This window comes from Nothobranchius furzeri, chromosome 1 (genome assembly GCF_043380555.1).
Source record: "Nothobranchius furzeri strain GRZ-AD chromosome 1, NfurGRZ-RIMD1, whole genome shotgun sequence".
NCBI classification, from domain to species: domain Eukaryota; kingdom Metazoa; phylum Chordata; class Actinopteri; order Cyprinodontiformes; family Nothobranchiidae; genus Nothobranchius; species Nothobranchius furzeri.
Window position 1 is genome coordinate 33,883,308 of NC_091741.1, and position 15,321 is coordinate 33,898,628.

At 45.2% G+C, this 15,321-nt stretch overlaps 1 protein-coding gene across 2 annotated transcripts in view; it reads left to right on the top strand.

Moving 5' to 3' along the window:
* The window catches only part of LOC107387619 (myelin regulatory factor like), a 46,202-nt gene that overhangs the window by 17,125 nt on the left and 13,756 nt on the right, over positions 1-15,321 (top strand). For both annotated transcript variants that reach the window (XM_070541801.1, XM_015962665.3), the window contains exons 10-21: positions 5,855-5,965; positions 6,038-6,128; positions 6,203-6,403; positions 6,487-6,595; positions 6,677-6,786; positions 8,439-8,584; positions 8,795-8,956; positions 10,325-10,396; positions 10,545-10,591; positions 13,223-13,366; positions 13,474-13,521; positions 13,662-13,746. In XM_070541801.1, coding sequence (XP_070397902.1) covers positions 5,855-5,965; positions 6,038-6,128; positions 6,203-6,403; positions 6,487-6,595; positions 6,677-6,786; positions 8,439-8,584; positions 8,795-8,956; positions 10,325-10,396; positions 10,545-10,591; positions 13,223-13,366; positions 13,474-13,521; positions 13,662-13,746 — 1,326 coding nt within the window. The remainder of the gene's footprint in view (positions 1-5,854; positions 5,966-6,037; positions 6,129-6,202; positions 6,404-6,486; positions 6,596-6,676; positions 6,787-8,438; positions 8,585-8,794; positions 8,957-10,324; positions 10,397-10,544; positions 10,592-13,222; positions 13,367-13,473; positions 13,522-13,661; positions 13,747-15,321) is intronic.

Consider the following 15,321-nt stretch of genomic DNA (forward strand, 5'->3'; position numbering starts at 1 on the left):
ATAGTTCTGGGAGGTGGCAGGGGGATGTTCTGGAACAGGTAGAGCAGTTTTGGGAGTACATTCATTTTTTAAATATTTATTCTTCCAATTAATGATAGTGGTAGATGGGCCCATCTCTCCATTTCTTCACTAATTTCTTTTAGCACCGGTGCATAGTTTGCTTCTGCTATCCGTTCTAGCCGAGACATAATTTGTATTCCTAAATATTCTATTTTGTCAGTTATTTTAAATTGAGTTATTTCTAACAGGGGATTTCTTCTCTCATCATCATTAAGCATCAGGATTGAGGATTTAATTTTATTAATTTTATATCCTGAGATGTCACCAATTTTTTTAATTACTTCTAATAATACTGGGATCGATTTTTTTTAAGATTAGTGAGAAATAGCAGTGTGTCATCTGCGTATAGTGCTTTTTGTGTTCACTACTTGCAACTGTAATTCCTTTGATTTTGGGATTTGACCTGATCGCTATGGCCAGAGGCTCAATTGCCATAATAAAAAGCAGAGGCGACAGCCCTGTCTACACCCTCTTCCTATTGATATTTGCTTTGAGACATTCCTGTTTGACAAGACCTCTGCCTCCGCATTTTTATACAGTTGTTTGACCCATTTTATAAAATTTTTGCCACAACCAAACTTTTCCAGGACTTTGAAAAGAAAAGGCCATTCTACTTGGTCAAATGCCTTTTCTGCGTCCAAGGACAATATCGCCGTGTCTGGTTTTTCTGTATTATAATGAATAATATTTAACACCCTCCTTACATTATGTAGCCCTTGTCTTCCTAAGATAAACCCATTTTGGTCCCTATTAATGATATTGGGTAGAATTGTTTGCAGTCGTTTTGCAAGCAGTTTGCACATAATCTTTAGATCTACATTTAATAGGCTTATAGGTCTCATATTACCGCATTCGTCAAACGATTTTCCAGGTTTGGGAAGCAATGTTATTAGAGTTCTATTCATGAGTGGTGGTTGATTATTTTCCTGAAAGGCCTCTTTAAACATTTCCAGGAGTGGTTTACCTAACTTAGATTTACATTTTTTATATATCTCAATTGTGATGCCATCAGGTCCCGCTCTTTTCCCAGATTTTATACTTTCTATGGCAGATTCTAGTTCCGTAATACTGATCTCCATTTCTAATTCCTCTCTTTCTTCTCTCTGTAATTTTGGTATTTGTAATTTATCTAGAAACTGTTATATCCTGCATCTTAACTGTTTTAGGGCTATACAACTTCTCATAATAATCTCTAACGACATTATTTATTTCAGATGGTTCTATTATATTGTTCCCTTGCGACCGCAGATTTGTAATTGGTATTTTTGTTTCTAATATTTTTATTTGCCATGCTAGAACCTTTCCAGGTTTTTCTCCTTGTTCGTAAAAGCTCTGTCGTAATCTCTGTAGGCTCGCTGCTGCTCTTAATGTTGACAGTTTCTCATATTCCGCCTTTAAAATCAGCAATTCTTTTTCGCTTGTTGGATCGTATCTTTCATTTACTTTTTTTGCAGATTTTTTAGTCTATTTTCCATATGTAATTGTGCCTCCCTCTTTCTCTTTTGGTTCGTGCTGGTATAACTTATAATATGCCCCCTTATATAAGCTTTAATTGCTTCCCATCTAATGCCGGCTGATGTTTGTGTTGTGTTAATTTAAAAAAATATATCGATCTGAGTCCCTAAATATTTTATAAAATCCTCCTGTAGTAGCCACTTATTCTGGAAATGCCATCTTGTTGGGTCTTTTGAGAGTCTATCCTCTTTGTATACCATGCAACATGGCGCATGATCTGATATGGCTATTACATCATATTCACAACTTTGGATCTTGTGTTGCAGGGTAGATGATATTAAAATATAGTCAATTCGGGAGTACGTTATGAAGACTGAAGAGTAGCAGGAATATGTTTTAGTCTGTGGATTTCTTTCTCTCCATATATCAATTAGATTTAGCTCTTTCGTATAATACTGTAAGATACTCCTTGTTTTAATATGAGATTGATCTATTCCCGTGGATCTGTCCTGACTGGGATTTAAGGTGCAGTTAAAATCTCCTGCAATTATGAATTGCCCTGTCAAGGTGGAAAGATTCATAAATAATTCCTCGAAAAATTTGGGATCATCTGCATTGGGTCCATATAAATTTACTAACACCAACTCCTCTTCTAGCAGTCTACCCTGAATAATTAGATACCTTCCTCTTTTATCTCTAATAACCTTTTTAGCCTGAATAGGAATTGCATTATGAATTCGTATCATTACCCCACTGGTTTTGATTTTCAAAATGTCTTCCTCTGGAAGATGTGTTTCCTGTAAAAAAACAACTTTTGAGTTTTTATCTTGAATCTTATTCATTACCTGTTTTATCTTTATAGGTCGTTGTAAGCCTCTGCAATTCCAGGACATTATATCTATGTTCATTTTATGTAATACTTGTTTGTTGTTTTGGATTGCCGTTCTTTTGCCTGAAAAGCACAACCAACTGGAACATTTGAACAATCAGAACTTTCATAACTCCTTTTCTCCCTGGCTTGCTTAGGAGCACCTTTACCCATCTCTCTGACTACCGCTATGCTGGAACCTGTCCTCAGTGAGGAAAAGTCCAACCACTTTCCTAGTAAACAACCTAAGTAAAAACAATAATAATGATAATCAGCCTCACCACTATCCACCACATTATTAGTGCTCCATTTGATTCTATTATTTAAACAGGTTTAGTTCTCTCTTTATATCCCTCCCGGTCTATTAGCTTATTTATTTATTTATTTATTTATTTATTTATTTATTCTTTCTTTTAACCATCACTTAGCTCTGGGTGATTCCTCCTGGATTATTTTTAGTAGTTGTTTCGCTTCAGCGGGGCTCTTGAAGGCATGGACCTGACCCTTGTAAGTAACCAACATCTTTGCGGGGTAAACTATTCCATGTCTGACTCCCAGCCTGCGCAGCTCCTGGCGTATTGGGTCGAATTATTTCCTCTTCTGATGGATTCCTGTCGCCAGATCTTGATAGAACCACACCTGCTGGTTTTTGTACTGGATTTCTTTCTTGTTCCGTGCTGCCGTAATGACTGCTACTTTACTTTTGTAGCTAAGGAACCTCATGATGAGAGTTCTGGGCCGTGTCTCCGCGTCCCCCTTTGGACCGATGCGGTGCGCCCTCTCCAGTGCTACGCTGCAGCTCTGTGTTTCCAAACCCAGCACCTCCGGGATCCACTTTTCCAGGAAAACACAAGAGTCCGGTCCCTCTGCCCCCTCCGGAAGGTTAATCAGTCTGAGATTATTCAGCCTGGTTCTAGTTTCCAGGTCGAGGATTTTATCTTCCAGTGCTGCTTTGTGTTCTTTTAGGTCCTAAACGCTGGCCTGCAGGCTTTGCAGCTCGTCCTCTAATCCTGATATACGCTGCTCGGCCCGGGTCACTCGTTCAACACAGTCATTGGTTTCTTTCCGTACCTTTTCAATTGCCTCCATGACATTATCCAGTCTCGCTGAGAATTCAGATTTTAATATCCAGATTTTAATGAGCCAATCGCTGCTAGAATCTCGTTTGCTTTCTCTTCGTTCATTACCACCGTTGCTGCGTCACTCCTTAGCTTTCAGTGTGTCACTGCTAATCTGGAGGTCCGTCAGTTTGGTCCAGTTTGACCTTCTCTGGAACCGAAGCCGGTAGAAAGGCAGCGGCTGCCGACCAGTCCAGTCTTGAGATACTCCCGGGTCACGACAGTTTATTGGCATCTAGCGAGACCCAAAAAGGGGTCGTGATGGTTCAGCTTTATTCTGAAAGGAGCCGTTGCAGCAGGTGGAACATGCAACAGATTTAATCCAGCTTGTCATTGGTTCTTTCGGCTGAAGAGGAAAGTCACAGATTGGCCGCTTTGAACTGAAGATGACGTGGGCATGGTTTTATAATTTGGATGTTTTGATTTACGATCGAATTAAAAAGGACAACAAGAAGGGATTTGCCAAGCACCAACAAAACCACGCCTTGCGTCAGATCTGGAAGGTTCTGATTGGATCAGGAAAAGGAAATGTGTCATGTGACTTTAAGCATTACGTGGATGAGAATGTCTAGTGCAGCTAGTTTAAAGTTACATTACTTATTAAAATACTACTGATCATAAACATTGTCATTTCACAGATTGGTTCACATTTTGTTATTGGACTAACACTTTGTCTGATTAGCTTATTAAAAATAGAGAAAGAGTTCTTTGATTTATTATTATTTAAAGGGAAAGAGTTCTGTCTTCTTTCTTCTTTCTTGTGCTGTTCGGAGAAGCAACAGTTTAGATAAGAGCAAAGCATGAGTGGCCTTGGCCCATATCTTGTGGAATAGGCCTGTGTCAGTAACTTATGGTTTTGCTTGGGCAGAGCAAATAGAGCAGGGTCTTTTAGGTCAGAAATGGACAATTCATCACGCTACACTAGCCAAAAATGCTACAAATAACAGTTTTTACACAACACACCAGACTTTTTTGTGTTGTTATTCGTGTCTGTTGTCCTTCGGGAGTGCCGTAGGAGGACACACAGGGACTTATGGGTATAAATGACCAACGTGTGTTAATAGGGAAACGGCTGGCGAGTCATGTTGATGCGTGTTTGTGGATGTACCGTGAGCGGTTCCGGTATCTTTTGGGTCGCAGCTACTCGCAGCGCCGCTTCAACAGTGTGATACCCTCACAAGGGATGAGCAAAATATCAAACACAGCAGAAAATTTGTGAAAGCCTATGATAGCTGATCGGTAGCTGGTCACGTGGTGTTAACTGCCTCCCGTAACCCCCGTATACGACACGACGCTCAGCAAAAAACTCGCCCCGATCTTGTAGATTCTTGCACGAGAGTAAAATCTACTCAAAAAAGTGGGAAAGTTGTGCAGCGTACACCCGGCTTAAGTCGATTCAGGTCGATTTTATTGTAATAAGCTGGGAGTGTTTATCCAAGTGTACATGTGCATTAGAAAACCGGCCTCTCAAATAAAGTTTGTTCCACTCTGGTACAGTAGGTGGCAACATGCCCCTTTTCTTGTTAGCATTCTTCCGGTTAGCTTCCAGCAACACAAGCAGTAAACAGGTTGGCGGGAGTGAAGCAGATGGAATTGAAACAGGAAATGCACAATGGCTGCACATCGTAACAGCATAGTTGCAGCACAGCTGAGTTGGTACGTACTGTCCTCTTCGTCTTCGTCTTCGTCTTCCTCCGCTTATCCGGGTCCGGGTCGCGGGGGCAGCATCCCAATTAGGGAGCTCCAGGCCGTCCTCTCCCCGGCCTTGTCCACCAGCTCCTCCGGCAGGACCCCAAGGCGTTCCCGGACCAGATTGGAGATGTAACCTCTCCAACGTGTCCTGGGTCGACCCGGGGGCCTTCTGCTGTCCTGCTTTATTTATTCTTTATTTATCCAGATGAGTCGATCGAGATCTCGTTCTCATTTACAACGACGATCTGGCCAAGAAGCAGTAGCGACAGACACACAGTTAGCTTTACATCAACAGACAAGATAAAACAGTCTTTTATTTAGCTACATTGCAGCCTGTCAGGTGGTGGGTGGGCGTGGCAAGAAAACGCTTATTTTCTTTAAAGAGCCCTGAAACGGCTCATTCTGGAAGGCACTGAAACTGTCAAGAGCAGAGTTGGTGGGATTGCTTAATGAGAGTGCATGAAGATGTTTTGTATCAACCACAGATCCACTACAACCATTATAACTTTTTTTAAAGGTTTTAATATTCATAAGAGGTCTCCTTTAAAGTCCATCAAGCTAAAATCAGACGTGTCTCTGTGGATTCCAGTTAAAGTTTCCACTTTCATAAATTTTCCACTAGTTTTTGGTTTTCAAAATTATTAAATGAAAGATCTTCCAGGGTCGCCCTGTCTGGTGGAAGAATAAACAAAGTGACACTTGGACGACTGCACTTCAGTGAAACGACGTCCAACAACATGAGGAAGAAAGGCAAACCCAACCCTGACCAGAGGTATGTATGTGAGTGGATCCACGAGGAACCGGGAAGCCCACTGAGCTGCATGCTAATGGTGTGTCTGTGAAGGTACTTTCAGATGGTGGTTGGTCTGTACGCTGCCGTCGGACAGGAAACGTTTCTTCTGAGCGCTCTGGTGTCGGAGAGGATCATCGTCAGGGTAGAAAAAGTTTCTAAACTTTACTGAAATGATCAGCGTCATCAAAACAAACCGTTGGCATGTTTGTCCTGAAGGCGTCCAACCCGGGTCAGTTCGACACAGACAGCGACACCTTGTGGCAGCGCGGGGCGGTCCAGGAAACGGTGGTCTGTCAGGGTCGAGTTGGGATCAACACTGACTCACCTGATGAAGCTTTGGTGGTTTGTGGCAACGCCAAGGTGATGGGCGCCATCATACAGCCGTCTGACTGCCGCGCCAAGCAGAACATTCAGGAGGTTTGCTCACTTTTACTCTTGCTTCATTGGGAGGAAGCCTTCAGCCGCTTCAGCTTTTCTTCATCTGTCGCTGCATCTGTCAGGTGGACTCGGAGGAACAGCTGAAGAGAATCACGCAGATGAGGATCGTCGAGTTCGATTACAAACCAGAGTTTGCCTCCAGCACGGGGATAGATCACACTCACCAGACAGGTGCTGCTGTCCTCCCCTGGGCCTGACGGAGTCCTCGTTTCAGGAAGCGTCCATGTTCACTAACACGCTGTGATGTCATAGGAGTGATCGCACAGGAGGTCAAGGAGCTGCTGCCGTCTGCAGTCAAGGAGGTTGGAGACATCACCTGTTCAGATGGGGAGAAGATCCCCAACTTCCTCATGGTGGACAAGGTAGTTTACCCACCCTCCTCCAACTCCAGCTTAAATGGATTCATAACCGCTGAGTACAGGTTATTCATAGGTTGTCGTGTATTATAATTAGTCTAGAAAATAAAGTTTATTTTAATTATTTACTTGACTGTCTGAATTAATAAGAAGTGTGTTTATGATCCCTGAATAAGCAAAGAACCCTAGAATCTTCTGGCTGAACATTCAAAGATCAATCAGGTTGATATTCTATATTTATATAGAATCATCACATCTCATTGGTCGTAATTTAACCCCCTAATCTCACTACATTACAGGGAGGTAAGCTGTAGTTCACACCTATGGCTGGTTAAGCAGAACATCCAATCAGAGTCCTGGTCTGGTTGTAGTGGAATACATATTAATTATGACCAATAAGATGTGATAATCCATATAAATATGAAATATCAACCTGATTGATCTTTGAATGTTTCATCAGAAGATTCTCGGGTTCCTTGCTCATTCAGGGATCATAAACACACTTCGTATTAATTCAGAGTCAGTATGTAGTTCATAAAATGAATTTAATTATTTTCCTAAACTAATAATTTATACATGACAAGATATGAATAATGAGAGGTGGTGTGGAGGATGTGAGGTGTTGTGATGGAAGCTAGGTGTTGTAGCAACCGTTCTGTGTATCTGAGAGAAAATGTGAAATCTGGGTGTAAAACAATGTGATGTTTGCTATAAACTCGAGAGTTGTTTATTAAAAACAGCATCAGACGCAATCTGCCGTGTCTACTACCCGTGTGGAGACCCTCAGTGCAGATCCAGGACTGCCAGAAGTCGGGTGACCTCAAGGTATCCGAAGCCGGATACGACCCCTCCAGTCTTGAGATGTCTGCGAGTCACAGCAGGAGCTGGAATGCTTGTTTGCATCCGAGGTGGAAGTGTGGCTCTTATGGAGCCGTTTGGCTGTGTCAGCTGCAGCGTTGCAGAGAGGCTTTGACAGGAAATGAGGCTTCTTTCCCGATTTGGCCGAACCGAGAGTCAGCTGGAAGCTGAATTAATCGGAAAGTAGTTCTTGTTTATTAAACTACTTTGTTATGATGTCTGGTCGAGTTTGGCCAATCAGAATTTGACACGTTTCTGAGTTTTTACCAACATCCCTCAGAAAGCCACGCCCTCCTCAGATACAAAGATGTTTTTAACCTTAACGAGTATCTTATTGTGACGTGTATGCGTGTAAACAACGATTAACATGTTAAATCAAACTCACACTGATCTGTGATGTAAATGGATCGTCGTAAGAACAATATTCATTTTAAATTCATTGATTTAAGCACAGATTATTCAAACATCTGATTTAAACATCTTGGTCATTCATCACATCTGATTATTTAACGTATAACTGTAAAATCCTGTAGGATCTTCCAGTAGCTAGGGAGGACTTCAGCAGTCTGGCTCCTGCATCAGACCTTGGGACAGACTGTTTATGTCTGTGTTGAGGAACAATAAGTGGGCAGAGGTTGGTTTGTGCGTCTGGATCCTCCAGCTGGTGCAGCCTTGACTTACGTAGCTGTTTCTGGCGTGTATGAAAGGTTATTCTGTGTCTGGACCCTTTTGGATGCTACATGGTTGTTTCTGAAGGCGTTTGTGACCACATGATAAACACCTCATGACCTCCACTGCAGGAACAGATCTTCATGGAGAACGTGGGGGCCGTGCAGCAGCTGTCCAAGCTTACAGACAACCTGGAGACCCGAATTCAGGAGCTGGAGGTGTGGAACCGCCGGCTGGCCAAGCTGAAGAGCCTGACAGGAAGCCTCCGCTCCGCTGGGTACCGACCGGTTTTAGTTAGTAAAACGAGATCTGTTCACCTGGCTGCTGACCCGTTTGGTCAATTAGAAGACATTTTATCGGCAAAGGCTGAAAATGTCCCAATGAAAGCTGAAATTCTAGACTTTTACAGCAGCTTTTGCCTCCTGTTCTGACCAAAAAGGCTTCTGTAAAAACAACCAGTCCTGCTGGTCCCCGTTTCCTCCCGCAGAAAGCCTCAGAGACGCAGCAGTGTGTCGACAACCTCAACTTCAGAGTCGAGGAAAAGTGTGAAGCTTCAGAAGGAGGGAGGGAACCAGCGATGCGGCGACTGTCAGCAGAATAAACTCCTACAAGCCGGCTCCGTCATCCTGCTGCTCGCCGTGGCGTTTTGGTGAGAACATTCATCCCAGCGTCGCTTTCTGCTCAGAGTAACTCAGAGGGATCCTCTAGTCTCTACTGTTGCGTCCTGTCCTGTCTCCGTCCTCCTGATGTTGCTAACAGCAGCTGTCATGTTGTTCTACGACGGCCTTTTTCATCACACCACTGCAGCATGTACAAAAGCTTGTCCTGGCTTTCACTAAAAGCCACACGTAGATTTCTGGCATGTATGTAAGGTCGGGTCTTCCTCCTTGACATGCCCCTCCCCCGTGATGGGACAGAGTTGTAATTATTTCAGAGGAGCCAAGGTCCACCTGAGGCCCCTGAGCCTGGGCCATGCACTGCCGCTTGTTCCTGCCTTCTTCCCGGCGGCATACGAGTCAGGACCCCATCCCCACGGCCCCGCCCAGATCCCCACACGGGGCCCGCCGCCCCCACACCCTGAGCCCCCAGACCCACTCAGGGGCGATGCAGCCACCAGGCAGCAACCCATGGCTGCCGCCGAGATCCCCCAAGGGGCCCCACTCACAACCGCCAGTAGTCCACCCCCCGAGGCAACCCAAGCACCTCCAGAGTGGGGCAGCAGCCCCCCAGTCCCAGACACCCCCAGTGAACCCACCTCCAGGGAACGTCTGGATACTCCAAACTCAGACCCTCCGCCCCATCACCCACATCATCCCGCAGCCTTTTTCAGTTTCAACATGGGAGTCAATGAGGATTTGCTCACTCGTGACTCCAGCCCCTAGTGGATGAAGGTGGAACAGCAAATTACGCCACTTCCTTGTTTTTCTCTTGCATTTTTAAACTTTCTAATTTACATAAAAAGTAGGTCACACGGGGCATTGGCTTTTTGGCGTGCTACTTTTGACCACCCAAGCTGTCTTTATTCACAAACAACAAGAAAAAGTAGGTTTAGACTCTTTGTCCCTTTAATGAGCATACTTCTTTTGTTGTACCCAAGTTTCAAAAGAGATGGGAAAACTTGCTTTAGTGTTACGGCCCCACTGGAGTGGAATCATTTACCTGTTGACATATGATCAATTACTTATTTTAGACTTTTTCGGAACAACGTTTCTTTAATGCATCACCTGTAACTGCTTCTGAGTTAGCTGCTGTTATCTTGAAGGTATGGAAGTCTAATTTATTTTTGGTTTAGAAATTATTTTTTTCTTTGCATATTTTTAGGTAACTAATTTAGTTACATTTTTCCCTTGAAGTGCTTTTTATTCTATTTTATTTCATTTTCCAGCTGCTATCTCTCTATTTTAGTGCTTTACGGACAGAGGACCCTCTCAGAAACCAGACGTTACATCTCAAGAGACTGTATTCTCCCAAAGAGTATAAGTACATGAATAAATGCTTTGTGTTTGTGTGTCCACAGCGTCATCTCCGTCTCAGCTCTCTACATCATACACTTTAAGGCTGGAGACGTGGACGTCCCTCCAGGCGGCAGGTAAACATCTGGAACGTCTGTTATCCTGGAAAAGCAGCTGGTTAAGGCTTCACCGCCCGACCGTAACAAACAACTGAACCCTTTGACTAAAGAGGTTTTGGTTTTGAAACAAATCTGTAAAACGGTTTTTACTGGTTTTTGGTTTTAGTGATGCCGGTCCGGTTACTACACAGACGACGGTTGGCACCAGCACAGGTAACCCCGTCCTTTTCTCATGTTTATGACTCACTGTGGGGCTCAGCACTGCCCCCTATCAGTGCAGCACAGCACTTCATGACCAATCAGAGAGACTAAATCTGTCACACACACCACGACCTCGCCACACTCTACAACTCTTAAACAAGAAACACGTCTGTTCATGAAAATGTTGAAGTCATTTAGAAAACAAATTTATAGACCACTCAGGTGAACAAGTTCATTTTCAGTTATCGTATTTTATTTATCGTAACGGCAAGGTACACGTTGCTGTCAGTTTGGGAGGGGAACATAATCCCAAAGAAGAGTTTAATAGAGCTTGATAGAATAGACTTTATTGATCCCACAGTGGGGAAATTCCCTTGTTACCGCAGCACTGACTCTTAGGCCTAGCCCACACGTAGCCGGTTTTTAAAAAAACGAATATCCGCCCCTCCAAAAACTTGCATCCACACCACCTCGTTTTACAAAAAAACTCTGTCCACACGTACCCGGATAAATACGTTGTTAAGGACATGCCAGACCTGTAGGCGGCAGTACTTCCCCCGTTCTTAACCTCGTCCTTCGTCTGTGGTCTTCCGCAAGCAGCAGTAATTCCGCTTGCAAAAACAAACAAGCAGAAAGCGCTTGGACGATTGATAAAGCGAGCGCAGCTCTGAGGGCATCCATGCTGTCGGCTAGTGTAAACACAGGTCGCACACGTGATGTCAGCATTTTTTTTGTCGTGGAAAGTGACGTTGCGGACCTTAAAACTCCGGTTTTGTCCGTCCACACGCAGACACCCAAAACGGAGAAAACGCAGATCTTCACTTTGGCCGGAGTTTTTAAAAAGATCCGTTTTCGTGTGAAAAAACTCCGTTTTCGTGTGGATGACAGGCCAAAACGTAGAAAAATATCTACGTTTTGGCAGATCCCCGGCTACGTGTGGACAGGGCATTAGAGGAGCACTAAAAACAACACATGAAAAGGAAACTTGTGTTTGCAGCGCTACGCAGCATGAGAGACGCAGACATACTAATGTTCATCCGGTATAGAACGAGTATTGAACACATACGGAGTATTGCGTTGGTGGTACTGTGTACCAGGATAATGCCACTACCAGTTCAACTGAGGAGCTCTACATTCTTACTGCAGAGGGCATGAATGACCTACGGTAGCGGTCTGGTTTACATCTGGGATGTCTCCGTCTGCCTCTGAAGGAGCTGTCCATGGTCTCCACAGTGGAACCAGTGGTGGGAGGGGCTTTTTAAGATGGAGGTCATCTTCCCCAGCGTCCTCCTTTCACACGTCTCAACTGAATCCAGTGGGCAGCTCAGAACCGAGCTAGCTTTGTGAACTAAATGATAAATGACCCGCACTTGTATAGCGCCCCTCAGAGTAAGGACTCCAAAGCGCTTTACACTACAGTGTATCATTCATCCATTCACACACTGATGGTGATGAGCTACGATGTAGCCACAGCTGCCCTGGGGCGCACTGACAGAGGCGAGGCTGCCGAGCACAGGCGCCACCGGTCCCTCCGACCACCACCAGCAGGCAAGGAGGGTTAAGTGTCTTGCCCAAGGACACAACAGCAGAATTCTCTGTCGGGAGCCGGGATCGAACCTGCAACCTTCCGATTACTGGACAACCCGCTCAACCAGTTGAGCTACTGCTGTCCCAACTAGCTGAACTAGCTTGTTCAGTCTCTTCCTGTGTCGGTCAGAGCTGCCTGCACCCCAACAGACCATCAGAGTGGATAGCAGAGCCAACCATAGAGTGATGCAAGGAGTTTAGCAGCTGAATTAACTCTGAAGGACCTCAGCCTCCTCAGGAGGTGGAGGCGGCTTTGGCCCTTATGCAGCATCTGTGTTGTTGGACCAGTTCAGTTTGCTGTTCAGGTGAACACCCAGGTACTTAAAGGTATCCACCACCTCCATGTCTGCTCCCTGGATGGTTACTGGTGAGTGAGGAGTGTTTCTCTGGAATTCAACTGGATTTTGTGATGAAGACCTGGAATAAAGACGTTTTTCAGGAATTGCATCATTGTTACTGAGGCAGAGCCACGAGCAGCTGAGAGGCTCAGTTATGATGGACGCTAACACATGCTAATGCTGTGAAAGAGACAGAATAGCTGTCTAAAGGTTCATGGTGGTTCCTGCACCACCGTCTGAGTCACACAGAGGTTTTCCTGGCTGAGTGGGAGCGGGATCCGAGTCCTCTTCTGTTTCTGAATCGAGCTGCCAGGCTGCATGCCAGACAGCAGCAAGACTGTTTCCACCTGGAGCTAAAGACTGATAATCCAGCCAGTGTGAGAGAGGCTCTGGTTGAGATAAAGCCCTGAGGTACTGTGATCAGCTGGTATTCCTGCTGAGGTGTTTCAGAAAATCCCTCAGAGGCTAAAACCGAACCTTCTCTGTTGCTCTGGTCTCGTGTCTTTCACAAGGATCAGATTTTAATTGTTATTTAGTTAGTTTACAACATTTAACTTTAAGCTATAAATTATTTATTATTAATTATTTATTATACGGTCATTACTGCTTTACATATCTGGTGAGACCGACCAAAACGTCAGCAGAACTATAAAGATCATAAACTATGAACGCATGAGATTATTGTTGTCAAGAGTCGTAATCAGTGACTTTCCTCTAGTGCCGGCCACCAGGCCCCCGGACTCTTGGCCGCCTGACGTGGAATTCTGTCACCTGCTGTACTGTGACGAGGTGTACTGCTGCCCTTCACCTGCAGGGGGCGGCACACACTACAACATCACTGCTCCAAAAACAGTGAGCACAGGTAACAGCAGCAGGTTGTTGTCATGACAACAGCTTTAGAGAGACAAACCAACTTTAGTCATGTAAAGAAACAGAAAGGGGCGTGGCCTTTACGTTTTTGTTCTGCAGACAGACGAACAGAAAAAGTGACACGCCACCTGAAAAGTGCCCGAGACTGTGAGTGCTCTCCTCTTTAACATGTTTTTAGCACAAACACTGAAAAATGTTTGAATTTAAGTAGATCTGTAATTTTCTTCGTAGCTGTGATGGACGATCTTGTTATGAAATTTGTTTGAACATGTTTTCCTCTTTCTCAGGGAAAAACACCACCATTCACACATTCATGATTAAAGAAAATCAGCAGGTGATCGACTCCAAATACTGCGTTAGGGATGGATGTGGGTAAGTGGAGAAACAGTGTGGTTGTAAAGCTATGAGTAAGGGTGAGTTTGGACATGTCTCTCCACAACATGGAAGCTCCTGTCTGGCATCATAGTGACGAAGACAAGTGGGCACATGGATCAATACATGAGCACAGAACAGAAGGGCATCGGCAGAGACGCCAAAGGAGCCAAACGCCAGCTGCAGATAGACCGAAGAGTCGCCCAGGACCGCAAAGCCCGACACACCAACCTGTGTACGGCCTGGATTGATTACAACAAAGCCGGTGACTCGATGCTGCACTCATGGATCGTTGAATGCTTGGAGCTGTACAACATCAACAGGACTCTGAGGGCCTTCACTGCAAACTCAGTGAGGCTGTGGAAATCCACCCTTGAGACCAGTTTGCACAAATCTCCATCAAATGTGGCATTCACCAAGGAGACGCCCTGTCCCCACTGACCCCCCTCAACAAGACTGGCAGTGGGTACAGACTCAAGCTGTACGCCAAGAGCGAGACGTCCACTCACTGGTCCACACCACCAGGATCTACAGCACTGATATCAGAATGTCTTTCAGACTGGAGAAGTGTGGTCGGATGGTGACGAAGAAAGGGTAGGTAGTCCACACAGAAGGGGGCTCACTCCCAGCAGGAACAGCAGCAGACATTGAGGACAGCTACAAATACCTCGGTATCCCACAAGCAAAGGGCAACCTTGATGAATCCGCAAGGAAAGGAGCCACAGCCAGATACCGATAACGAGTACGGCAAGTCCTAAGAAGTCAGCTCAATTAAATACCATCGTGGGAGGACAAACCCTACATGGGATGTACCGCCGACAGAAAATGTCACCACTCAGGTTCCCTTATTCCAGCATTTGTGAAAGTTCCACTGCTAAAGAAAGACCAAAACCGAATGGTATGATCCAAAAGTTTTATTCTAAAACAGTCTGTAAAAAAATGTAAAAAGAACCGTCTTTGCTGTTCAGACAGTTGCTCCCACCAACTGGAGCTCCAATGAGTGCGAGGTGCGTTATCTTTACTCTCCTGCAGGGGCCTCCCTGATGTCCTCCAGTCTCTGGTGTTTACGGAAATCTCCAAGCTAGGGCCCAACCCCCCCTCGTCTGGGCTCCGTCACGAATTGCACCTGCTCCAACTCGTCATCAGCCGGGGTGGGCCGCTGTCCTGCTCCTCTTCCCTCCCTGGCTCCGGTTCTGCCGCTGCGAGGGAAACACAAGACAACACCTCAGGGGGGCGTTCACTTCCCTCCCAGAATCCACAGGCTCGCAGGAAATAGCCTCAATATTTCACATTCCTTCACTTAGCTGTTTGGCGGGCGTTGAACGATTCTGATGTCACGGCTGGATCCTCCCGCGGAGTCCTCTGATCTCTCCCAGGAGATAGAAAGCGTCGGTACCACAACCCAACGTGGTTCCAGGAACGCGAGTCCCGCTGCTGCCCGGTTGCTCTCTGGCGGCTTTCCCCCGTGTCTCTACCCCTCTCGCACAACTGTCAACGTCCTTATATCAAGTCCTAATCCCCCAGTTGTCCAATCCCAAGCCGTATCGGTCCGTGATTATGAGCTGAGCAGCTGCT